At 40.6% G+C, this 27,098-nt stretch overlaps 3 protein-coding genes across 5 annotated transcripts in view; 1 reads left to right on the plus strand and 2 right to left on the minus strand.

Annotated features, from left to right (window-relative positions):
• Window positions 1-1,375: 1,375 nt before the first annotated feature.
• On the minus strand, window positions 1,376-7,318 carry LOC134865617 (deoxyribodipyrimidine photo-lyase-like). Its single transcript, XM_063885263.1, has 10 exons — window positions 7,102-7,318; window positions 6,550-6,893; window positions 6,309-6,457; window positions 5,556-5,738; window positions 5,198-5,356; window positions 4,711-4,909; window positions 3,751-3,903; window positions 2,631-2,752; window positions 2,387-2,546; window positions 1,376-2,297 (listed from the first exon to the last, which is right to left on the minus strand). Exons 2-10 carry the CDS (start codon window positions 6,788-6,790, stop codon window positions 2,149-2,151), a joined length of 1,515 nt encoding a protein of 504 aa, XP_063741333.1. The 5' UTR covers window positions 6,791-6,893; window positions 7,102-7,318; the 3' UTR covers window positions 1,376-2,148.
• A 7-nt stretch (window positions 7,319-7,325) lies between these two features.
• Window positions 7,326-14,872, plus strand: LOC134865619 (UAP56-interacting factor-like). 2 transcript variants are annotated; one of them, XM_063885270.1, is made up of 9 exons: window positions 7,326-7,530; window positions 7,668-7,808; window positions 7,912-8,075; window positions 11,167-11,318; window positions 12,641-12,713; window positions 12,827-12,882; window positions 12,997-13,071; window positions 13,243-13,369; window positions 14,375-14,872. In XM_063885270.1, exons 1-9 carry the CDS (start codon window positions 7,461-7,463, stop codon window positions 14,474-14,476), a joined length of 960 nt encoding a protein of 319 aa, XP_063741340.1. In that variant the 5' UTR covers window positions 7,326-7,460; the 3' UTR covers window positions 14,477-14,872. The 2 variants fall into 2 exon arrangements, with proteins under 2 accessions (XP_063741340.1, XP_063741341.1); XM_063885271.1 differs by having other exon boundaries at window positions 11,170-11,318.
• A 1,595-nt stretch (window positions 14,873-16,467) lies between these two features.
• The window catches only part of LOC134866015 (TSC22 domain family protein 2-like), a 34,302-nt gene continuing 23,671 nt past the window's right edge, over window positions 16,468-27,098 (minus strand). For both annotated transcript variants that reach the window (XM_063885904.1, XM_063885905.1), the window contains 2 exons: window positions 19,571-19,622; window positions 16,468-18,823 (listed from right to left, as the gene is read on the minus strand). In XM_063885904.1, coding sequence (XP_063741974.1) covers window positions 18,476-18,823; window positions 19,571-19,622 — 400 coding nt within the window. In that variant the 3' untranslated portion in view covers window positions 16,468-18,475. The remainder of the gene's footprint in view (window positions 18,824-19,570; window positions 19,623-27,098) is intronic.

Genomic DNA, 27,098 nt, shown 5'->3' on the forward strand with positions numbered 1-27,098 from the left:
TTTAAATAAACAAAAAAAGGAATCTGGGAAATGTTTAAAACATGTAGATTATGCTAAATTATATATAAATCTAATTTTTCTAAAAAAATATAAATTGTACAACTATTGCGCAACCCTGTTTCTGTCATTTCCTATTGATCGATTGATTGATTGAATTATAGTAACAGGGTTGCAAATCAAGGCTTATTTTAGCTTTATCATTTAGGAATTCATGCTAGCTGCAGAATGTAATGCTACTTTCAAGGCAAGGACAAACTGAGTTATTTACCTAAAGAAAGATAACTCTGAATTGAATTTGTCTTACTGTGATAATGTGAGTAACAGGGTTGAGCGGGTAAGAGTGCCACACTTGTTCTAGACTGAAAGAATACAATAGGCCTACATATGAAAAATAAAAGAGAAAACTGAGCTTTGGTCTACCCATGGCAGTAGCACATGGCTTGATAATGTTATTTCCTGTGTCATGTAACTGCAGTTTATTTTAACTTCCTCTGCCAAGGTTAATGGGTTTGGGTAACAGGGTTGCACGCATGTTAGGGACACACCTTCAGTTCAAAATGACTGATTTATGATTTAACAAACTGCTATGACAATTGCAAAAGACATGTATTAACACAAAAATAGCAAAAAATGTAAGTCAAAGGCATCATTTAAATGGTAAATTAGACATGCAAGTTGGTCACCAAGAAGTAGGGACAAGAGGAAAATGCCATTTTAGAGCTATTTGATATAATATTCTGAAACCCCTTTTTCTACAACTGATGTTACATTTTGTCTAAGGACAAGTGCATGTTTTAGCATTTTGGGCATGGATTATTTATAATTTTACAGGTGGGACAGGACATGTCCTCCAATTCTGGAATGACCCAATTATGAATCAGTAATATAAAAGGCTATATTAAACTGAAATGATAACTTTCGGTACTCCATGTATCATGCTAATGCTTTTATTTCAGAAACGTATATATTTCTACCACCACTGATAATACGAATTGTTAAATACCCGTCTTATTTCAGTACAGCAAACATTTTCGACTTCGCTGGGCATTCTTTCGCACTTGCCACAATTGCACCTAAACAACAATATCTCCGTCAGGCAAGAGATACAGTTGCTAGCTTGATGTGAAGACATTACCCAGTTATAGAACATTACAAATATAAAATATAAAATGGCAATAATATAAAAACTTACCACCACACAAGTTGTTAGCATGCGGACATTTATATCAAGTTGCTGTCTAGCTTAGCTGCTAGCATGGTAGAAAAGGACATTTACTCAATAGTGCAAAAGACTTTGAACAAGCAAAATACATTATGAATGAAACATCTTATAATATCCCACTGTGATATCCATATTCACCGACACCACACCAACTGTTTTAAAGTTATTTATCAGGTAAGCACAACTTTGAGTATATCTCCACCTTTAAAAGAACAAAATAAAAAGGTCCATAGTAGAGGGGAGATTTTTGTTTATATGCTTATGACATCAGTGCTTAGGAAAACCATATTTGCAAACATGATGTAAATCAGTACCTGTAAATACAAGCACACATTCATATTTTTCGTTTTCCATTGTTGATTCACGAATGCATCCACGTTTAAATTCCTTTGACAGCAGCTCATCTATGTTCAGATTCACTTCAAGTGTGGCTATAACTTTGTTTTTATGGTGTTTATGAAATCAGTTCAAAGTTATTGAGAGTTGGTGTGTGCATACGAGTTTAAAAAGTCTGTATTTCAGATCAATTACAGGTGTACAGCTGAAAAATAAACAAACTGATATAGGTAAGAGGAAAATGGTTAGGAATTATAAAATAGGGAGTCAAATCCTCTGTTTAAACACAAATAAGGCATGTTTAGAACAAAAATTATGTATATGAAAAACAAAAGGCATCATAAAACCAAGTTCAAACGCTTCGTAAGCTTAGCAAGCTGCATACTGTACAGTGAAATATCTCGATAAGCAAAAACCACCTCCCTGAACATTAAGTCAAATAAACCCCAAGTCGTCCTAAATTGAAAGAAATAGAATCCTCTTATACATTTTTTTTGAAAAGGCTGTACGGATGCGCTCTGGAACTTAAGCTGCAGGAGATGTATGCTCTTAGGCATTTATTCCCAATCTGTCAAAAACTTTTTGATGTTTTAAAGGTTTTTGGGACAGTACTTTCTCTCAAACCGCGCTACATCAAACTTCCGCTGGCAGCCTTTATAGTTCATGTAGCGGATCTTTCCGAAAATCTCTCTCTCTTTCCAGCCCTGGTCATGGATGCCACAGATAGACCACATACAACCTACAGAAGGGACACAGAAGGGCATGAAGATGTGAGAAAAGTTAATGGAGTAAGTCAGTAACACTGAAAAATGTAATCCATGTCCTCACCGACAAAGCCATTGGGGTCCTGGCCATCCAGACTATAGCGGTCGTTTAGGTAGAGGGCGATGGAGAGCGCCTCCTCTGGTGAAGAAGTCCACTCCAGAATCTTTTTGGCCCAGTACATCCTCAGGAAACCATGCATCTTCCCCTCAGTGATCATCTGGTGCTAATGGAGATCATTTGAAACAAACATCAGTAAAAAACACATCTTAACACAGACTGGAGATCGAACACTGGAATAAGAAGGTACCTGAGAGGCGTTCCAGAGTTTGTCATGTGTCCTTGCTTTCTCCAGCTGTTTCCGTGTGTAGAGATACTCCCTCTTGTCTTTGGCGTGATCCTTCAAAGTCTTCTGAGCCCACTCATAAGCCCCTGAGGAAGAGCCACAGACAACATTTAAAACAAACACAACTTTAAGAGCTGAATCATTACAAACATGCTATGGAAGGTATCACTTTGGACAAATTAAAGGAGTAATCTTGAACTGGGGTTGTACGAGATTCTTATTGATAGACAGTGTGTTACCTACAGTACATTACAGTCAGCCAGATGAAGAAGCAGACAGTATAACTTGCACAAAAGCAAGGCAATGTACTGCCGTGTACAGGGTCAGCATGAAAACATATTTGAGCAAACTCAAATAAATGCTAACTTAACGCTATTCATGTGTTTCCAATGGAGTCTGTTGGCTTTGCCGTTACAATACATTGATAAAGGGTTCAGTAGTCAGAAAATCTTTTTCAGTTGTATGGCTAAAATGTGTCTGCTGCAGCCCTGGTCCGCAGCATTACATTTCTTATCTTTTGTTGGTGCCTCGTGTCTGGTTCTTCAAACTGCAGCATTCAAAACCACATCATACAACCAGATATGAAAATTATTCAACCACATCCGGTATGATGGCGAGTAGGAACAACTTAAACTCTCTCAGGTCGATTCAAATAAACACACAAGATTCAACCGGTCGACAAAAAAAACTAAGATAAGAGATAGGGAATAAATCAAAATAGCCAGAAAGAAAAACAAAAAGAAAGACAAAGTTGAAGAACAACCTGAAATGGAAGAAATCTCCAAAGCTAGTGATGACGAGGAAGAGCTAACAGGGAAGATTAAGGACCCGGATAATTAAGAAACGCTACGTGTGGAGCTCACAACCATTAGCAATGATATCAAACAGCTCAAGCAGCGGCTACTACGCCAGCAATCCACATTTAAAGACAAACATAGATGAAGAAGGAAATAAACCCTCCCAGCCAAGAAATAATTCAACCCATGTTGTGAATTCAGCCTGCGTTTGATGTGAATGACATCACTGATGGAGCCTTTATCACAACTGATTGAACAGGATGCCACTGAAAGAGATCTAAACTGACCCTCAACGCTGTCGTATTTCTTGTTGTAGAAACAGAAGTTGTCCGTCAGCTCCCTGCGCACCACCAGCTCCTCGACGAAGGAGGAAACGGCGGCACCTGCAGAGTTTCCACTGCGCTGAACCTGCAGTGCCACACGCTGGGCTGACAGCTGGCCTGATGGGAGGAAAAAGGATGGGTGAGGAGGATTAGAAAAAAGCAGAAGTCTTCTTAAAAAGGTTACATATTCTCTGATCTATTGTCATGGTTGTTCACTTTTAACTCAACTAAGGATGTTCGGCAACTTAAATAGCAAAGAGAAGCAAGAAAGTGCCTCTGTTCTGGTATAAGATTCCTAATTGACTGTACAGTTTTTGAGCGAGTTGTGTTATGTGGGACAATCTGCAACTTAATCAAACGACTAAGTCCTTATCATGCTGTACTGTATCTGAAAGGGTGACCATTTGTCCTGCTTTGCACGCGGCTGCACAGCAATTTTATCACTTGTGTCGCGGCTCTCAAATGGAGACAGTTTCCCGGATTTGATTGACAGTTGCCCTTCTAAAACTTGTCTTTTATCCAATGGCTGTTTAGAAAGCAAGAGAGAGATTTCATCATTAGTGGTGTCAGATGTCAATCAACCTACAAAGTCTGGAAACTACTTTAGTTTTTGGTGTATTTGCTGGAAGGCGATTCCCAGAGAGCTCAATTACTCATGGAGGTGAATACGATTTGAAGCGACACTACAAGCAAGACTCAAAAGAAATGCCAGGCTCATAAAAAAGAAAAAGAAAATATACAAATAAATATGGTAACTGCAGCTAAAATATTGACTGTTTACCACACTTTGCAGCACTCATAATCCTACAGGCAGTACCGCAGTCTGTGGTAGTATGCTAGCTTGGGTCCTTTTACTTACATATGAGCAAATGGTTGTTAAATTGTGAAAGGAAGAGTGAATAAGAGCATCATGGTCCGTCCTACCAAAGCGGATCCAGGGGGAAAGCTGGCTGAGGGCGGCAGCGTTTGGGTCATTGCGTTGGGTTGCAAATAGTTTAAGGCGTTCATCAATGAACGACTCCAACATGGCGACTCCTCCCTTGGTGCCGGGCTTAGCCCACTCTGGCTCTCCTACACTTTGGTCTATCTGCAGGGAGGCCAGGGCTTCTTCCCAGTCTACTGGCTGTAATGTCAAGGAAAAGAAGAAGAAAATCAGCAGAGGTCCCAACTGACAGAGAAGAGCTGAATATCACAAGATGGTTCTGTAAATCGGGAGGATCAAACTCATTTCTGAGCACTGAATATTGTGTTTCTAGGCAAAATGACCAGGTCGTCTCAACCAATCCAAAAGTCATACTAAATGCGCTACTTCATTTATTCTTTTAATAATATCAAACTAACTTTTATTCACAACTGACTGTGCTGGTTACACACTGTCCAACGGAACTGTCACGGTTACTGCAGCACTTACTTTTGGGGTTTTTGCAGCTGTGTAGGTGTGCTTTTCCACTAGAGGAAAGTCTGTGAGGTAATCTGGAAGAAGCTTTGTGATTTTTCCCCGGATTGTTCTGGCGGCGTACTCTTGTTTAGGTGATGCTACCCAGCAGGGAACAACATTGTGGGCATCCACCTATGAAAATCAAATATAGGTCTTTATCACATATAATAAAGGAATACCGACAGCACACAAAAGAAATACATGTAAAATGAGACTGAGTGCTATTACATTGTTCTCTAAGCCATTCCTTTTTTTAACAAACATAATGAGGACAGCAAATCAGTGAAAGGCGGGGAAATGCATCAACACTAACTTGAGTGTGAGTGTGTACCTGTATGAGGGGAATATCTTTTGGAAGAGTCTTTTTAACGCTCTCCAACCACTGAATTGGCTCTCTGAGGGGGGAGAAGTCTGTTACCACTGCGCCCAGGTCTCGATCAGACACAAAACCAGGGAGAACATCGTCAGCTGAGCCATGGAGCAGATGGAACTGGATGTCTAAGGCTTTGCACTCCTGTTTAGTGGTGGCAGAAAAACAACAACTAATCGGGTAAAGATGCAAAGAAATTGAATGTCATGTGTAAAATGTATGTGACTTGTGTAACTTCTAAATAGACAATAACATTAACCAAAGTTATACATAATAATAATAAAACACGTGAGGCAGCTTTTCTTTTGCTTGATTAAAGAATTAGGACTTAGAGGATCATAGCTATTGTATAACGATTAGGTATTGTCTTTGTGTAGCGTACAGCCAGCTTTAAAATGAATAACGGCCCAAGAAATTATCCTTGAGGGACACCCATGAATAATCCACGAAACATGTATCAGATCCCTAAGGCATATGTTTCTACCGCTTGTTTCAGGTTGATATAATCGAATATAAAACAGCACAGGCTGCCCATCCGATGAATCGACTACATAGTTATCGGTCTAAGCATGATTTATTTCATCAATAAATCATTTTTCAATGCTTTGATAATCTTCCAAGCAAATCTCTGGTAAACAAGATTTTAAATGGTTCTTTAGACAACTCTGCTGAATGTACCGTACTCTGTGCATTTAAAAGTCATGAAGTGAATACCTTTGAGACTTCTTTCAGACCTTTCAGCATGAAGCTGAAATGTCTCAGAGTGGACAGCTCTGATTTTGGGACAAACAGGCAGACACAGACGTGCAGAGGAAGCTTCTCCTCCAGAGCAAGCTGCTGGGCATGGATCAGCGCCCAATTATCTGAAACACACAGAACATGTTGACCCATGAGAGGAAACAAGCCAGTAAAAAAATATCTTGTTGCTTTGCTGGTAGTGGCTTTAAGTGTTCACCTTGTACTCTGTGGTCCCGTAACATCCAGTACAGGACACCCTGTGAGCCATGCTTTATCTTCTCAGTGTTAGATATGAAGTGGAGGCGCTTTGTGTTGAATTTCATCTCCTTCTTCTCTGTCCTCTGCTGCTTCAGACGGTCCTGCAGCCAGCCCTTCTCCTTCGTGGGAAGCAGCTTTGGCTGCTTAGCACTGGGCTCTTTCACAGCAGCAGATGTAGACTTACGTTTTTTATCAGACATGGTGGTTTGACTGGTGAATTCCTTGGTCTTATTGGAGAGTAATGAAGTGGGTCCCTGATAACTTTGGGCAACAACTCTCAAGACTCGCCTCAAGAAGGATGAACTGCAGAGAAACCGAAGTGAACATAGTGAAACACTGAAGATACCACGTGAACGTTAGCAAAACATAAGAAAACCCCAAAAGTACGAACATATGCCTATGCAGCCTATTGTATGCTAAGAACATTAGCAACTTATTTAATGATAGAAACAATGCCAAAAACACGACGACATTAGCTTCCTATTCAAACTACCCGCGCGTGGTAACTTACCTCCTGCAAATGCTGTAAATGGTGCAGCTAATTTAAAGCCAGCTAACAGACATAAACGACAGAAGACGTCCTTTTAGTAGTCGAGCTATGAGAAACGCGTTTCCAATACAACCAGTTACATGAGCCATTTAATGTTACGGTTTTGTAACACACAGTTTTTAATGGCTTTAACTACATTCCCCAAAATGCAACGTGATTAAATGTCTCAACAGCGCATGCGCAACGCAGTTTACTCTAGGAGGAGTGTCGTGTATTTTTGTAGCGTAGCCTCGTAGCATCGAAAGGGACGAACAGTTAGCACGGCTGCCAACTACTACTATATTTTCCTTTGCACTCAGGACTCATCGTGATTTGACAGTATGAACGGTGATAATGCAGCAGCTAGAGGGAGAACACCTGCGGTTACGGACAAAGTCGACATGTCATTAGGTAAGGTCCTGAATAGAAACACTATGAAGTACTAGCTATTGTTAGCCACTGACGATTGGTAGGTTGTCAGTAGCTATCTAAATATACCTCATTTGAGAATCCACACGCTCACATTGCTCATGTGTTACATTTAACAGATGACATCATTCGGCTGAATAAGAAAGAGCAACAGATACAGAGGAGACAGGCCACAGTGACCCACAGACCAGTGAAAAAGAAAGGCCGTCTGACCCAGGGAAAGGGCTTCACAACCAGGACAGCTGGACCTGTGCAGAGAGGTGTGTGTGTTGACGCTTTCTCAGCTGTTGTTTGCTGGTAACATGAACCTTTTGCTTTTTATTACTTTCTCCGTACATGTGTCGCTAATATTATCTTTCCCAGGAGGAGGTGTGCCCCGAGGAGGAGCAGCTAAATTAAGAAACAGGAGGGTCCCTCCCCCACCTGGCCGACGGCGGGGTCAGGGGGTTATCACCGGGCTGGCAGCACGGCGGCCCGGGGCCCTGCTGAAGAGAGTCGGTACACTGAACAGAGCAGCAGTCAACCAGGTAATGGAGAGCAGTGGACGCCAAGACATGTCATATGCGCTGTGGTCAGCTCAGATTTGACAGTCTCCAGGCAAATCACATCATCAGGAAGGCAGACTTTATTATCCCCTGTGGGAAATTCACGTTTCATACTGTTTCTGATATACATTTATAGTTCAAGTAAACACATGCACAAACACATGCCTTGATGGAGAGGTGTCAGAGCAAAGGAGATGCCATGTTTTGGCACCCAGGAGCAGAAGGGTTCAAGAGGATAACTGGGACCTCTCCTGCTACCAGTCCACACAATGTACTTCATCCATGAACATCAAAACAGTAAAAAATAGAAACTTAAAATTTAACCTTGTTAGTAACCACTGTACAACCATTACAAACATGTTTATAAAAACATCTGCATACAACGTATTGATGTAGAGAACAATTGTTTTCAAAGGACTGGTTCTGTTGAGTTGATAAAACCAAACGTATCAGACATTTTCAACCGTTATAGTTTTGATGTTGCGAAAATGTCGCTGAACAAAAATGAATAGGGCATATCTTTATGAAAACTCAAATGTATTTTTTGCTCTGCAGACCATTTACATTTTCTCAAAAACCTATATATAACACTCTAGAGGAAAGGGGAAACGCCAAAAAGTGTAATAGGGCCTCTTTAGATGCTCTGTCCACTGAGACCCCATATTTTATATACAGTGGGGCAAAAAAGTATTTAGTCAGCCACCAATTGTGCAAGTTCTCCCATTTAAAAAGATGAGAGATGCCTGTAATTTTTATCATAGGTACACTTCAACTATGAGAGACAGAATGGGGGAAACAATCCAGGAAATCACATTGTAGGATTTTTAATGAATTAATTGGTAAATTCCTCGGTAAAATAAGTATTTGGTCACCTACAAACAAGCAAGATTTCTGGCTCTCACAGACCTGTAACTTCTTCTTTAAGAGGCTCCTCTGTCGTCCACTCGTTACCTGTATTAATGGCACCTTTTTGAACTCGTTATCAGTATAACAGACACCTGTCCGCAACCCAACAGTCATACTCCAAACTCCACTATGGCCAAGACCAAAGAGCTGTCAAAGGAGACCAGAGACTAAATTGTAGACCTGCACCAGGCTGGGAAAACTGAATCTGCAATAGGTAAGCAGCTTGGTGTGAAGAAATCAACTGTGGGAGCAATTATTAGAAAATGGAAGACATACAAGACCACTGCTAATCTCCCTCGATCTGGGGCTCCACGCAAGATCTCACCCCGTCGGGGCAAAAAATCCCAGAACCACACGGGGGGACCTAGTGAATGACCTGCAGAGAGCTGGGACCAAAGTAACAGAGGCTACCATCAGTAACACACTACGCCGCCAGGGACTTAAATCCTGCAGTTCCAGACGTGTCCCCCTGCTTAAGCCAGTACATGTCCAGGCCCGTCTGAAGTTTGCTAGAGGGCATTTGGATGATCCAGAAGAGGATTGGGAGAATGTCATATGGTCAGATAAAACCAAAATAGAACTTTTTGGTAAAAACTCAACTCGTCGTGTTTGGAGGAGAAAGAATGCAGAGTTGCATCCAAAGAACACCATACCTACTGTGAAGCATGGGGGTGGAAACATCATGCTTTGGGGCTGTTTTTCTGCAAAGGGACCAGGACGACTGATCCGTGTAAAGGAAAGAATGAATGGGGCCATGTATCGTGAGATTTTGAGTGAAAACCTCCTTCCATCAGCAAGGGCACTGAAGATGAAGCGTGGCTGGGTCTTTCAGCATGACAATGATCCCAAACACACCGCCAGGGCAACGAAGGAGTGGCTTCGTAAGAAGCATTTCAAGGTCCTGGAGTGGCCTAGCCAGTCTCCAGATCTCAACCCCATAGAAAATCTTTGGAGGGAGCTGAAAGTCTGTGTTGCCCAGTGACAGCCCCAAAACATCACTGCTTTAGAGGAGATCTGCATGGAGGAATGGGCCAAAATACCAGCAACAGTGTGTGAAAACCTTGTGAAGACTTACAGAAAACGTTTGACCTCTGTCATTGCCAACAAAGGGTATATAACAAAGTATTGAGATGAACTTTTGTTATTGACCAAATACTTATTTTCCACAATCATTAGAAAATAAATTCATTAAAAATCCTACAATGTGATTTCCTGGATTTGTTTTCTCATTCTGTCTCTCATAGTTGAGGTATACCTATGATAAAAATTACAGGCCTCTCTCATCTTTTTAAATGGGAGAACTTGCAGAATTGGTGGCTGACTAAATACTTAAAAAAAATATACAAAATAGTGGTGTTGATGTCAATGTTTAGTCCTAGTAAGGCTTACAAACAGCCCTTCCTCCGGCTGAAATGGAAGATATAAACGCAGCAGTTATTTTAATGTAAAGATACAAGAAGAAGAAATAATAAATACATTCGAACACATCATCTCTAGCTGACAAAGAAAGACTCAAATAAGACGGCACTCGAATGCTTCTTAATAACTTCTTCATCATAAATATGTGTTACCTTGGTAACCAAAGCCAGTCTAGGCCTAGTATACGAGCATCAGACCAGCAGACTGTACTCCTGCTGCTTCATGACCTGGATCTTACCGACCTTCATAACGTCCTGGTTGCCTGGCAACAGACATCCTCTGGTATCCAGGAGCAGCAAACCTGTCTGCTTCAGACCTTAAAAACGTTAACTTTTTTCCCCAATCTATTCAACGCTGTAATGGCTGCAAGAGTCTCAATGACCTCATGAATTACGGTAACCAACCCCAGACTTCAGTAAGTTATCGTTAAAGCAGTATTTTACTTACTTAATATTCAGTGATGTTACTTGGAGATAATATTCCTTTTAATAGACCAAAATATCTTTAAATTCTTATTCTTATAAATAAAAGTTTGATCTTATACACGCTGAAATCATAGAGACGTATGCATGGCTAAAGTTACTCACTGAGCTTCCTTGTCTTTTTTGAAGTGTTTAAAGCAACTGCTCTCCTCTGTCTCGCGTGTATCAAATTTTGAGTAATAAGCTGAATTATGCTTTATTTCCAGCAGTAAGTCTTAAAAAAATCTTGCCTTATCTTACTCTTATACTGTGTCTCTCATCCGCAGCAGAAAACAAGGCCGAAAACGAAGCCCTTCATCCAGCATACCGAGGCCCCGTACAGGAAGCCAGACGCTCAGAGGCGGCCGTACCGGCAGCCCGATACCCGCAGAGGACAGAACACAGCGGCGGTCAAGAGACCCTTCCAGCTGAGACGCCGGTGAGAACAACTCAAAGAACACCCTGTGTAGTTCTCTGTGAGCATGAGGAGAACCGTGATTTTTACATATCATTTGTAAGGTTTTGCATTATATATGTTTTTAATAGGGCTGTCAGTCGATTCAAATATTTAAGCGCGATTAATCGCACATTATTTATCTGTTCTAAATGCACCTTAAAAAGGATAGTTTTTGTAGGTGGATAAATATGATTGCTTTATAATTAATCGTAAATTATGTTTATGTTTATATAAACAATGTTTATTTATTATAAGTTATATTATAATTATTATTAATTATAAATGTAATTATATTTATTCAAGACAGTAAACATCATGTTATTGCTACAATCTGCGACGAAGTTATGAAGTCTTTGTTACAGTGGCGTCTCTCCAAGGCTCCTAATATGGTCGTTTTGACTCTAGCAGAGCCTCATCCTCCACTGTGTTTACTGACCTACAGTCTGTAGCCACCATTTAGCTATTATGTTGTCCTCTGTGGGGTCTCTGAATCAGCGCTATGCTTGGTCAGCGAGTGGTATTTTAAACTCGGCGTACTCCGGAGGAAACTTCATTCACTTTGCAGCACGTACATATGACCTCGGTCTTGTCGAGAAAACCACCCGGCAGTGCTTTGTAGCTCAACTTTCCATTCAAAGTGACTTTTCTTTCTCCATTTGTAGTGTGTTTCTGCTGTGATCCACAACGTTACCATGGTTTCCTGATATTTTCTTAAACTACGGAGCGGGCCCAGGGTCACAGAACGCACATGCGTTAACGCGCGTTAAAAAAAAATAGTTCCGTTAAAAGGAAGGTGCGTTAATAACACGTTTAACTGAGAGCCCTAGTTTTCCATATTTCATATTTTTTAATTGCATCTTGTTTTTTCCTTTGTGAAAAAGTGTCTTTAAATTTAAACACGTTATATAAATGAAATATTCTAAAACTACTACTCATAATTATAATGATAATGCTTCTATAATTTTTAAATAATAATAGTAATAAAACTCATAATAATAATAATCAAATACATTTTTGTAATACTCTTTCATATTTCAACGAGATATGATCCTTTTTTATTTTACATGATTTTCAGAACACTTCCAGAAATAGCGTAAAATTGTCCCGTATGTCTTTACATTTTTGGATTTCCCCTCTAGCCACATAGCTATTTTCTTCAAATCTAGGCTTGATTCCATTATGAAACTGTGTTTAGCTTTGTCAACACACACAACGCTGTGATATACATTGACTAATTCCTGTGGCAAACAACTGCAGCATCACACACATTTCACTGAACACTGCTGTGTGTTTGACTCCTGCAGACCGCTGCCGCCGGTCCAACAGAGTCAGAGGGACGCACGCCAGGCCACGTTTCTGTTCCACAGAGGACTCAAGGTACGTGATTGGTCACACGACATCCAGAGTGTTGAACTGCAGTGCACGAGTACATTTTCTGTTGGCGCGTGCCTTTGTGTTGCCGTTTAACACTTACACCTCTGATTGTACAGGTGCAGGCCCAGGTGGCAAAGCCAAGCCCTCACAGTCCTCCAGTCAGAAGTCGTCAGTGAGTATTATAGGATGCCACAGGCTTCATTGCTCAGTATTAAGTATGAGGAAACTGAAGTTCTGTTTCCCAGTGTTAGTGTGCTAAAGCGCAGCGTCTCTGTTTGTCCACCAGGTGGCGCACATCATCAACCAACAATGGAATCTTGACTGTTTCAATTGACAACCCCACAGCCAGGACTCAGCCTGAGTAAGTATCTTTGATTTAATTTTAACAGTGACGTCATCCGCATAAGCATTTCTTATTTGTTACTGCTATATAGAAGTTTAATAAATGACACTGAAAGAAATACAGAAACATCCACACCCTTCACACGCACACACCGGGTGATGAAAGTGAGTGACCGTGATTTCCTCCCAGGCCTCCCTCTGCTTGGACCCTGCATCCCCCAGCAGCCATTGCGGCGCCTCCGAAGGTGGAAACGGTGGAGAAGAAGATCCCAAAAGGAGTGCCTCTGCAGTTTGACATCAACAGTGTTGGGAAACCGGTGAGAGCGCAATACTTATAAATATCAGTATCCTTGAACACAAGCATTGGACTTTAATTCCAAGTGTTTGTAGCCCTTATTGTCTAAAACAGGGGAATTGAATTTTGAGGAATGGAAATCAAGTATTTGAACAACGTGAAACCAGTTCCGTTTTCTTAACCAAGGCTTAGACAGTCCTCCGAATTAAAATCAAAAAATATTTAAAAAAAAAGAACAGTCTCATATGATAGGATTTTCCTTAACTTTTGCATTTGTACACCTTGTCTGAATAATATTATTATTATTAGTATTAGTAGTAGTAGTATTGTTGTTGTTGTTATTATTATCAATGCTGGCTGGAAAAGGGAATAATAATAAAGCATCATTGCTGCAACTACACAAAAAAAACGGAAACGCTGACTTTAATTAAATGTATTATGTCAACAAATCACACGTAACTTCATTAGTTTAGTTGAAAGCAATAATATTAACTTGAGCCTAATATTTTATGTTATTGCTTTCAACTAAACTAATGAAGTTATGTGAGGGAGAACGCTGTGTCACTATGAGCTTGAGCAGTGTCGTGGTGGGGGTTTGAGCCCTCAGCGTTGTCTGTCACGTTATATTTATTTGAGTTTAGTCCTGTGCATGTCTGTATGAAGTCTCATCAAATATATGTTGTACTGTATTATGAATACATATTACATTCACATCTATGTAATATCTGAAAAAAATCCCACAAAGTTAAGAGTAAAACCAGTAAATAGAGCCATTTTAAATAAATATTTTTGAATAAAGGTGAAATAATCAGTTTCCAGCTTCACGGATAAGTTTAAATTGGTGAATTGAATATAAACATTAGTTATTCAAAAATACAGACATTAATCACATCATTCATTTGTAAAAAACCCCCATATATTTTTGACAATTATGATTTAAAGTCCAGGATTCTTTGTTGATGTAATGTGTGTATGAACGCTGCCATCATTGAGCTCAATAAATATGGTGTTTTTGTTCCGCCTGCAGCAAACATCGCTCACCCTGAACGAGCGGTTCCGCATCCTCAAAGATCAGCGCACCACCACAGCACAGAGCGACAAAGGCAGCAGATTTGTTACCGTTGGTTAGACGGCAAGAAGATTGTGAGGCGAGTTACCCAGAAGCCCCTTTGTCCTGTCCTACACGGTGAACCCCACCTTCCCGAGGGAGGGGACGAACTGACACACTGACTTTACTAAGGAAAGGGAAGATAACAAACAAGTGTCGATGGAAGAGAGGGTTAAAATATGTTCCCATTCATTGTCCATATCATTGTACTCCACTGTTTGTGCTGTGGATGTCCTAGCCCGAGAAGGAAGGAACTTTTCCCTCTCCGATGGCCTTGGAACTGTTGACACTATCATGAATACTGTTTGGACGGCTCTCTGTGGAGCCGCTAAGGGTGGCACGTATGATCTCTAAACCCTTTTTTTTTAGAATTGTTTTGTAATGTTTCTTGAAATAAATGAGATTTCTCTTCTAGGATTCTGTGTACTTGTACAAAAGTTCCATCTGCTCTTGTAATCAAACATAAAGCAGCCTCTCTTCACAGTTTATGAGAAACATCTGTATTGGTGTATCCTGGTGTGGGAGTTTGGTTTATATAAAGTGAAGAGGATACAGAAAGAATAAATTGGTTTATAAGAGAGGGGCTTCCAGAAGCTGGCACAATAAAGTTTTCCAGTTAATAGTTAAAGGGTTTAAATGTTCTTAAAGGGACACGTCCTATCTTTGTTTCCACATGTCACTTTAAACTTCCTTTTAAAACAGTATTCATCTACAAAGCCCTCCACCATCTGGCGCCCCCCACCCCTATCTCACTGACCTTCTCACCCGTACCCACCACCAGGGTTCCTCAGATCCGCCTCATCTGGTCTCCTGTCCACCTCCAAGTCCAAACTGCCCAGCTTCGGTGACAGAGCCTTTTCTGTGGCAGCTCCCGGGCTCTGGAATTCCCTCCCCCTAAGATCTCTGCAATTCCAAGTCCCTCACACTTTTCCAGTCCTGCCTTAAAACTCAGGACTGCCTGTTGATCGTCTGTGTCTGTTTGTACTCCCCCCCACCCCCCACCCCTCCCTTATGTTGTGCAGTGACTTTGAGTCCCAGATAACGGCTATAAAAATATCATTAATATGATATGCAGTTAGTTTGTTAAGCGTGAATAATATAAAAGATTATCCTCGCAGATTTAACAAAGGAAATAAGCTTTTGCAAGATTCAGAACAAAAGCAGCAAAACTCAATTATGATTAGCAGACTTAGATTGTCCTTTTTTCTTCCGTTTAGGAGTTAAACGGTTGATAATTATGTGGTGTTGGTGTTTGCCACACAGGAGCCAATATCTGTCTAATAAGCTGCCGTTGTGGGAACTGTAGTCTTTTAACTTAAACTAAATTACACATTTACACATTTGACCACCAGGTGGCAATACTATTTGACCATTGACATAAAAACGAAAACTGGCTTTAACAGGACCTTCCAACCAAAATTCTAACAATAAATGTATGAGCCAAAAACCACAGTGTTATCTGCACATCAGTGTGTATTATCCATGTTGCCAGCACTATTAAGTTAAAGGGATAGTTCACAAAATAACAAAACACATTTAGCCATTAATTCATATCATTAAAGATAGTTGTGTTGGCGATATCTTATTTTTATGCAACTAGAAGGTTTGTGGTGGTCAAATCTTGCGCTATCATGAGCCTCTCGTCTGTGAGAAGGTGATACGGTTTAAAGAAAATAGTTCCTCCAATAAAATGCTATCAAGAAGGTCTGTGGATTATTCAAGAAGGTCTGTGGATTATTCAAGAAGGTCTGTGGATTATTTTTGAGTCATTGGGTCATAATATCTGGAAAGAGACATTAAGAGGATTTTTTGAATTGCATTTAGAGACATTATTGGAGATAAAGCAGGCCTCTCTACGGCTGTTTACACACACCTAAACAACCTAGATTGATGAATAGCGCTCCAGGCCAGAGGGAAAATAAACATGTGATTTCATGGTAAATTGTCCCTCTAAAACATAAATCTTGCATTGTATTAAAGTAGTTAAAAATTAGTGACGAAAGAAACCCCCATATTATGGAATCTGAATATTGCTTTTATTTAAATACATTAAAATTTGCAATGTAACAAAACTATTGGCATATGAAATTCAAACACCATTTAAATGAACAAAACATGGCTCACTTCATTTTTCTGTGACTAGTGTCAGTAACACTAGGTTATTTTTCTCTGCTCCGCTTCACCCCCTCCCTCCCCCTTCCCCCATTTACACTGTTCACAGACTATCTTACAATAAGAGTGCTGAATAAAAATGAGGTAAGAAAGTGGTTTGAAGATTACAGATCATGCAGAACATGCCGAACAGCAACAAAATATGGTGTGAAAGAGGAAGTAACAAAAGAAAAAGAAATTCATGTGTGCATTTAAAAAGAATCAATGTTTTACACAGCTTTGCATCTTTGGTTACAAAGTAGGTTGAATGATTTTCACAGCTTCCCCCCCCCCCGGCCCCCTCACGATAAACACTGGGAGGAAAAAAGAAAGAAAAGCATGAAGGGGGGGGGGGGGGGCAATACTAATTGATTTTGAGAAAAACATAATTATATCTTCAAATACCTTTCTGCAGGCTCACGTTACCATTTGATGTCAACGGGTGAAGAGACCCCCGTCAAGGCTCTTAATACTTAATATTAAACATTACCGTACATTCATACTGCGGTAGAGGACTATGGCCACTGTTGATGTGTTTTGAGATCCGACCAAAACAGATTGTTTTTGATTTATGAGAAAGTTATAATGGCGCTTTTCTCCTCAAAACTCCCCACATTTTTCTCAGAATTAATATTTTTTCTGAGAAGTTGTTTTTTTTCTCCAAAATTTGAGATTAAATTAATAATTTTGTCCAAATTCAACTTTGTTCCCCTCAAAATCTTGAAATTTAAGTCAGAATTCCAAATAAGTCAGCAATATAATTTTCCAGAATTAGATTATATATTTTTTCTCCAGAATACCAACTCTCTCAGAATGCTGAAATTAAAGCAGAATTCCAACTTTTTTTCTTAAAATTTTTTTTTTCTCAAGAATGTTCACTTTCCTCAGAGTTATGAAATTAAAGTCAGAATTCCCCAAAACTCTGACTTTTCTCTCAGAATCCTGACTTCAGAGAAGTAAATTATTTTATTTTTATGTTTTACTCTTGGTCAGATCACAAACAAATGTCAAATGTGGCCCTAATCATCTTCCGTACACACTGGATCCACTTGCTGTGATTTGGCAAATTGCAGCCAAAAATTTGAGTTAGTGTTAAACATTTGTCAGGTTTTTTTTAAGCTTACATTTTTAACAAACGTAAAGCATCACTATTTTGGAAGTATTGCCGATCTGTTGAAACACTGAAGAGAGAAGTGGAAACCGGGCTGCAGGTTTGGTGTTGTTCAGGTGTGAGAGTAGCAGCCCTGTAATAAATAAAAACACAAAGACTGATGCCAGGGTTGATGTGAAGGAAGCGGCAGCGGTGAAGCGCTCCGAGAAACTCTCTATCCCATCCCTTACTTTACAACATGAAACAGCCAGGCTAAAAACACCCCTGTTACCCTCTCGTATGTCGTTTAAAAAAATACTCGTTCTTTTTGACAATCACTCCCGTTTGTCCCTTATGTGAGGTGAAGTCCCCCCTCTTTGTCCGACACCCCCTGCTGAGGTCACGGGCCAGTCTGGAAAAGACATCTTGTCCACCAGCTCCCCAGCAGGCTCCGGGAACGCAGCCAAGATGAAACCAAACACCCTACCCCCCCCCCTGTCTCTACACACACTTTCTCCGTCTCTCGATGATTGCATTAACACTGGAAAAGGCCCACAGTACAGATGCATACACACTTACATTCCAACACTTGCTTACTGACTCACCCTCGCACCCACCCCACCCCCACACACACACACACACACACACACACACACACACACAAGCACTGTACTTTGTGGTCAAGCTGGTGGCTAAGAAGACAATGTTTTTCTTTTTTTATCTTCTTTTTTTAATTTCACAGACACTAGATGAAATAGATATTTTTTTCCGGATGCACTTCAAGCGGAGGTGACGTTGGGTTGCTGTTGGCCGGGGTCGAGCGGAGTCTGGAGCGGCTGGGGTTTAGGGTGGAGCTGCGGCTGGGGGTGTGGCTGCTGAGGCTGAACTTGAAGCGGGGGCTGGGCCTGTTGCTGAGGCTGGCTGAGTCCTTGCTGGGGGGGCGTGGTACTGGAGCTGGGGGCCGGCTGTGCGGGCAGCTGAGACAGCTGCTCGCTGTTGGCAAGAGATTTCAACACGGCGTTCTCCTTCTCCAGCACAGAGTTCCTCTCAAACAGCTCCTTGATCTGCTCCTTCAGCACCTCCACCTCCTCCCTCACCGCGTACATCAGATGGCTTTTCACCAGGTCCTGCGGGAACACGTGACATGAATATATAAATTAATACATAGGACCTGACCAGAGGCAGCGTGACACAGGGATGATTTACGATGTTCAGCAGACAAGGACATCCGAGGGAAGATCAAGGCTAAAGGCTACATGTGTTCGAGCTAGCTGTGTGCCTCTGCTTCACGGCAAAGACGTGGAAATATGAGGAGCATTTGGTTCTGAGAAACATGAGAATAAGTCAAATACAGAAGCACTCAGGAATAAGCACATAAAGAACAAATGCTTTCAGGAACTACCAAGAATATAAATATTAAAAGGTCAAATCCAATGACTTTAGTCCAGCCAACAAAGTACATGTGTATAGAGATTTTAGTCTCTGATGTCTCAATCTTGACATGTAACTAATAGATATTTCCAACAATTTAATCAAAAAACTGTGAAAAACGTTTGGATTTTATCGATTCATCTGAAAATTATTTTCCAAAATAATGAAAAATTTAGTAAATAGTGATCAATGTTCTTTCAAATCCAAGTTGAGGTCTTTACATGTGTCTTTTATCCAGTTTATCATTATGTTAAATGCACAAAAAAACCCAGCATATCTCCAGAAATTGAGAGGCTAAAAACAGTATATTTTTGCATGAACTGTACTCCAACAATTGTGCGATTATTAAAATATTTGGCAATAATTGTTGCGTCCATTGACTAATCTATTATGTGACTTGTGGCTCTGGAGAAGTGTACGATCCATTGTAATAGGTTACTCACCATTGCCTGTTCAATTTTATTATCAATGGCAGCAACATTTGTTCCCGAGGCCCTGTGAAAAAGAAAAGATACGTCCATGTTAGAATTCATCCCAAAGGTTTTCAGGATTCCTCCCGAGGACAGTCATTTTTTATCTCTCAGCAACAAAAAACCATCATAAACACCACTTTAATAAAGAGGACAATAAAGGGTTAGACATTGGAGCTCAATTGATGAAAACAAGCGCTGTGGAATGACCACAGGAATGTAGGACAGATTATATGAAATGACCTGTCAGCACTCCCGGTCGTACAGTGACATGTACACTATAGCTCTGTTTCTAGGTCAGGGCAAGAGACGTGAAGGAAGTGGGCAGCGAGGAGCACAACAAAGTAAGGGCAAACGTGGATCTGCTATATTAAGTGTAGGGGTGCTAATGTCGGCAACAACAGGATATTTGAAAGAAGATGCAATGATGGAAACGTGTCAGAGCGAAGGGTCTGCCATGTCTCAGCGACTTCAAGGACACCTGGACAGCGCCCACGAAGTGAACTGGCACCTCTCCGATATACAATGTATATTCAGTTTTCAAAGTCCACTCTGGGACTTGCACCAGTGACCATCCGGTTCCCAAGCCAAGACTCTACAACCATGTTGCTGCCTGAGTACTAGACACACATTCTCCCACCATCTAGTCAGAGAGTGTTGCTTGTCAAGACACGTAAATCTTTACCAGATTAGTTCCGGCCGTGATAACAATTAGCTGGAAATTGCCGTTACCTGCGGCGGGTCCGATATGACAGCAGCGGGCCGCAGGTCGCATGCCGGCTGGGGTCCCCGGGGCAGCACGGGGGTTTGTAAGAAAAAGTGCACGGCATGGTGCTCCCTGCGGCTGAAGCTACATCGAGAGCAGCGAGAGAGAAAAGGGCTGCCGGAGTGCCCCGGGGAAGCTTAGGGGGTTACTGTGACCACTTTTAGAATAATGTAACACGAACCCACGGGTGAGATGTCAGAGGAGCTGACAGGAGGCGGGGAGACGTGTCCGCTGCGCCCGCTCACAGAGACTGTCTGCTGAGGGAAGTTACCTCAGGGCGTACTGAGGCCCACAAGTGCCAACTATTAATACATTTAACTTTGTTCATGAAGCTATTTAAAAATACAATGCGACACATACGCATTGTTGCAGTTATACAAAATAAATTAGTTTTAAATGTAAATATCAAATGAAACTTTATTAGTATATTTACAAATCACAACTTCCTTACATTTGGACTGCTTTGTAAAAAGCTAAGTAAGCTAAACTAGCTAAACTACTTAACTCAAAACAAACAGTGGCAATGGACCAGATCAGCTAAAACTTTTGAAATGATCTGATCAAGTGGATGGCAGAGTTCATTCCAAAGCTGCAAGCAGTTTGGACCAGAGTCAGAGCGCTTAGATGAAAGCTAGATAAACTGACAGCCAACCAAACCCATCTGAACATGAAGGTACATTTATTCCACACGGGATGGTGGATTAGTAGAATGGCCTTTAAACATATTTGTTATCTTTATATGCACAGGTATTTGTTCATAAACCAAAGAAATCAACAATTTTAAGTTAACAGTAAGGGGATCACCAAAAACAATAAGAGTTCAACCAGTAGGAACCACGAAAAGCTTCACCAAACTGCATGGAAATCCATCTGGTAATTGTTGAGACATTTCACACAAAACGTCCAGTTTTAAACTTCCGGGAATCAACATTTCCATCAGCCATTATTCTCTTTTAATTGCTAGTATCCACGTATACAAGTATAAGTAAGAAAAAACACCAATGCAGAAAAGCCAAAGATATATTTAAACAGTGTCACCATAAAATAGTTCCTCCACCAGAGGGCACCGACAAGCTTATTTCCTAACTGTAAATGAGTCACTCAGTGCCATCTTGGGTAAACCCTTGAACAAACCAATATAATTCAAAAGGTTTGATGAGAAAATGAGCCTGTAAACTAAGATTTAGATTTCAAATATCTATCGGCTCATTGGTGATTGACCTGAAGAATCTAATATCTGTTGAAGGTTCCTAAACAAGTCTGCAACAAAAGGATGATGGAAAGACTTTGAAGAACAATGCAAGTAAACAGCAGGTTAATTACAGTATAGACCCCCGCCCCCCGAGGACACAATGTTCTGTTCCTCCACACCATCCAATGTATGCGCGTGTGTTAGGCCAGCGGAAGCACTCAGTAGATTGCTATCAGTGGGCTGTACCGAGGAAGGAATGTTCCCCATACCTCTGCTGCTATGAAACACTGTCAATCACATCTCCTGCCCTGCATGCCTTTGATCTCTGTCAGATAGGACCATGTCTAACACGCGTTACCTGAGAGAACGTCACACAATGAACAAAGCAGACATGTGTTGAATAAGATTCAACACATGTAGTGTCACTAGCCTATACCAACAGACACACACCCATCTCCTCAAGATGTAAATCACAAACGGGAATCTACTTCCCAGCAGCCATTGCTCACTCATCAGTATTATGTGACCCCAGGAGCAGTTACATAACTAAATGTAAAAAAACAGGTTAATTTAGAACATGCCCTCCTATTTGTTGGCTCCCAAACAAGAGTTTTCAATAGTCCTCTACCCAGAGGAATCTGTCCCTCTGTAAAGTACAGACCTGCATGGGTTACACCTTTGTTGCTTCACACAGTACAGACAAAAACATGCGTGACCATTAATAGACCCACCCTGTGTAGCTGTATAACATATTGAATTCAACATACTGTATATTCAGGACACAGGGCTTGACGTCACGGTTGCCAGGTTGACATCGGCAAATATTTATAGCCTTTACCAATTGTTAATATTTAATACATACTGACAGCAAATTGCAAAATGTGGACCCAACACTCTCAGTAGTTGTTGCATTAGTAAGCATGGTTAAAACCATTTCTAATAAACGATGGCATGCTGTACTCGGGTGCGAACATGCATCCTTTCAAAGACAAAAGTAAAGCAAATGAGTTTGTTAGACTCTAGGGTGAAGAGTTCAACTGACAAAGAACCAGCTAAACTAAACATGGAAGCAGAGTAGTCCGGCGTCTGAGAACTGACGGCTGAGATGGTAATGTATACATTTTGTATTTTCATTTTAAAGCTGCATTCAATTATTTAAAATACAGGGATTTTCAGTTGTGTCAGCAAAAAGAAGATGCCTGGTTCCCATCCTAGAAACTCACTTAAAAAAATAGTGTTGAGTCCATTTAGAGTATCTGATGAGTTATGGGGCAATATAAGCCATCTTATAAAAAGGTCAATTCCCATATCTGACCTTAATGTTTTATCAAATGGGTATTGATTATTATATAAAATCAACCAAGCACAACAAATAAAATAAATCAATTTGTACATGGTTGCAAGTTCACAACAAATAAAAGGAGAATGACGAAGCACTATCTTTATAAACAGTGTGGGAACCCCAACAATTGCGTCATCATTTTGGACACTAACCTTTTTTTTGTGGTCAGAAATGTCCAAAGAATTCTGAATTTAGATGTGAACTGAATATTTGCTTTATGATTCACATTCAGTTTTTTATGATCCAACTAATGACAGCTGGGAAGTCAAAGGCAGTGAACTAGAACAAGAATTACACTGATGGTAACATTTAAAACAAGTGTAGTTAATGTAGTAAATGAAGCCGTTCTGGAGACACAAATTCACAAGAGTGTTTCCTGATGTGGACAACAAAGGGAAGACGCTCTGGATTATAGAAGAAACCGACCAAAGTGGCAATTTTGGCAGAAAAAGTAGATCTTGGGAGGGAAATGTTGGCATATCTTTATGTGACAGCTCACATCCAAACAACAGTAAGTGCTGAGGCATATTCTGCAACGATCTAGAGCTTTTCACTACTGATTCATCGGCTGACATTTTTTATTACGTACCTAACCGTCTGGTCTATGTCAGAAAATAGTACAAATTCCCAAACAAAATTCCCAGAATGCTTTTGATGTATACAAATAGCTTATTTTGTCCGATCAAAACACAATCATATTGGGTTTACTTCAACAAACAAGGGCAGTCTAACGTCAATGTTGTGTTCACATGCTTTTCAGAATGGTCCAATTTACTAAGTTTGGAAGGTGTGTTCAAGTCGTGACACTATGGACATAAATGGATGCTAAAAACCAGTTGTGTTTTAATATTAAGCATTATAACAATATTGTATTATTTGTTTTTAGGTTTTCATTCCTTCTGAACATAAATATGAATTTTCCCCTTCAGGAGACTAAGTTTCCAGATTATTTTGACACCACGTGAATGCAGCACAAATGCAGCACGAATTGTGTATACGCCCCTTGATTCAGCTAAGCTCCAACATTTAATGTGTTTTTGGCTCATGCTACACCCTTCAACCAAGTTTAATATAAATCAAGCCACCTGTTTTCCCAATAACCCTCCTGACGGACCAGGACAAAATAAGCTGAAACATTAACTCCTTGGCAGAGGCAATTGTTACAGATTTGTCATCTCTGCTTGATAGTGATTCTTTGTTATGGCCCCTTGTCCTTGTGTTCTTTTTCTCCAGCTGGCTTTAGCGGAGGCAATAATGAGATGGAATGACACCACTTGGATCAAACCAGGGAATACTTGAGGAAACTCAAAGCACCCATGTGACCGGTCGCTTGGGACATGTGATGGGCTAGTGATGAGATTGTAGCTACGGAGACTGGAAAACATCAACACAATAATACTTGTCAACGTGTCAGATGATTTTACAGAGAAGTGCATCTGAGTAAAAGTTGGTAAAGACGAGTTTGTTCAGCCTTGATGGTTTAAGGCGGCTACTTTTCACATTTCTCGTTAAATCGAATCAGGCCAGAATAACAATGAATTTGAAACCGTATAAGAACACCATCTGGCACTCCAAGTAGAACTTCCAAGAGCAACTGGCACTGGGGGGAGTTTCAGGAATCTAACATGAGTGATGTTACCACTCATGAACTTCGTTAAACCTATAGATGTCAGGTCAGAGCAGGGAACTTGCTTGAGCTGCTTACTGAAAAACAGTGTTAAATGCACAGTAAACCCTCCTCCAGTTTTTTCCAGCGTCACAAAGGAAACCGTATATATACACAACGGTAAGTACGCTAACCCCCAAGGACTATGGGCTGGGCTAAGATAAAACAGAATGCTAATGAGGGTTTCAACTTACCCCGACACTGATTATGCAACTAACGCCTCTGTAAACTTCACATTAACCCGACAGACTTTTATAATAAGCCACGGGTAGAGTTTGGCGTTTCCCTTACAATGCTGTAAAGTAGGACTGTCAATAAAAAGTCCATTAGTTGCACAAAAGTTTGCACCCACACGGAGCCTGGGCAAGTTGTGAGGGTGAATAACTCATGTGGACATGGAATGGTTGTCAGCTATTGCCTGTAGCAGAGCTGCTGATATATTCAAGAGCAAAAAAGGGTTTTCTTCAGCAAAACAGTAAGAACAAAGCCACATGTTTTACTCGGCCTAAGACATGCCAAGACAAGTTCAGAGTGTAAGAGGCGAGGCCGGATTTATGTGCCCAGGGACAACAGGTGCACAAGTCAATCTTACCTACAGTGGTATGCAAAAGTTTGGGCACCCCTCTGAGATTTCATGACAATTTGCTTTTCCTTTATAATAGAAGATCACAGCAACAACATTTGTTTTCCTACAAAGATGTAGACGTTTTAGTGTTTTCCAGACCAAAATTCTTAGGGTAGCATTACATAGTTTTATTATAATAAAATAAAATGCAAAAAATGGGATGTGCAAAAGTTTGGGCACCCTTATAAATAGCATTCATTTCAACACCTGTACGGATTTATAGCTGACAGGTTGCTGCACAAAATTGCTTTGATTAGCTCATTAGACCTTCAATTACAAAGACAGGTGGAACCAATCATGAAAAAGGCTATTTAACATAGGTAATAGCTGGCTGTGCCTGGCCTAGGTTCTTTCTTAGGGAGTGGCAAGATGGGGACCTCAAAACAACTCTCCACTGACCTGAAAGCTAAGATAATCCAACATTATAAATTAGGAGAAGGGTACAAAAAATTATCTGACAGGTTTAAACTGTCTGTCTCCACAGTCAGAAACGTAGTTGTGAAATGGAAGGCCACAGGAACAGTCCGTGTGAAGGAAAGATGTGGTAGGCCGACAAAAATAGGGGAAAGGCACAGGCGAAGGATGGTGAAAATGGTCACAGAGAAGCCACAGACCACCTCCAGAGAACTACAACAACATCTGGCTGCTGATGGTGTAGTTGTTCACCGTTCCACAATCCAGCGTACTTTGCACCAGGAAGAGCTCATTGGAAGGGTGATGTGCAAAAAGCCTTTCCTGAGTGTTAATCACAAGAAGAGTCGCATGAGGTATGCAAAAGCACATCTGGACAAGCCAGAAGCATTTTGGAACAAAATACTGTGGTCAGATGAGACCAAGATTGAGTTATTTGGTCATAACATGAACAGGTATGCATGGCGAAAAAAACACACTGCATTCAATGAAAAGAACTTGTTGCCCACTGTAAAATTTGGTGGAGGATCTATCATGTTATGGGGCTGTGTGGCTAGCACAGGTACTGGAAAACTTGTTAAAGTTGAGGGCCACATGAATTCCTTACAGTACCAGGAGATTCTTGACAAGAATGTTCTAGAGTCAGTCACAAAGTTGAAGCTACGCCGGGGTTGGATTTTTCAGCAGGACAATGATCCTAAGCACCGATCAAAATCCACCAAGGAATTCATGCAGAAGCACAGGTACAATGTTCTGGAATGGCCATCCCAGTCCCCAGACCTTAACATCATTGAAAATGTATGGATTTATTTGAAGAAGGCTGTCCATGCACGGAGGCCAAGAAACCTGACTGAACTGGAGACGTTTTGTGTGGAAGAATGGGCCAAAATACCACCTGCCAGGCTTAAGGGACTTGTCTGTGGCTACAGGAGGCGTCTACAGGCCGTTATTGCAGCAAAAGGAGGCAATACTAAATATTAATGGAATTATTTCTTAGGGGTGCCCAAATTTATGCACATGCCTATTTTTGTTTGAATGCACATAAACATGTTTCTGTTTGACCAATAAAAGTTATTTCACTACTGAGATGTTTCTGTTACCATAAGGTATAACATATCGTCGCTGTCCGATGAAACTCACGTACATCCAAAACGGTTACTTTTCAGGAAATGAAAAAAACACCCTAATTTCAAAGCAGTTGAACGTAGCGTTGTCATACTTGGTATGTCATCTTTAATTATAATCGTAATATTGACAGTGTGAAGGTATAGTTCACATTTTACCAAAATCTAGTTTAAATGGATATACGTGCATATTTTACAGTAACGGTGGTCGATACGCGTTCTTCCGATCATGAATGGGCAAGTCGCGTTTCATACTGACAGATGAATAGGCTACACTAAGTTTATTAAATAGCCTACGTCCAACCTAAGGCTATTTAATAAACTGAGCATAGCCTATTTATCTTGTCAGTATGAAAATCAGTGAACTGATTCATT

Source organism: Eleginops maclovinus, chromosome 6 (assembly GCF_036324505.1).
Source record: "Eleginops maclovinus isolate JMC-PN-2008 ecotype Puerto Natales chromosome 6, JC_Emac_rtc_rv5, whole genome shotgun sequence".
NCBI classification, from domain to species: Eukaryota; Metazoa; Chordata; class Actinopteri; order Perciformes; family Eleginopidae; genus Eleginops; species Eleginops maclovinus.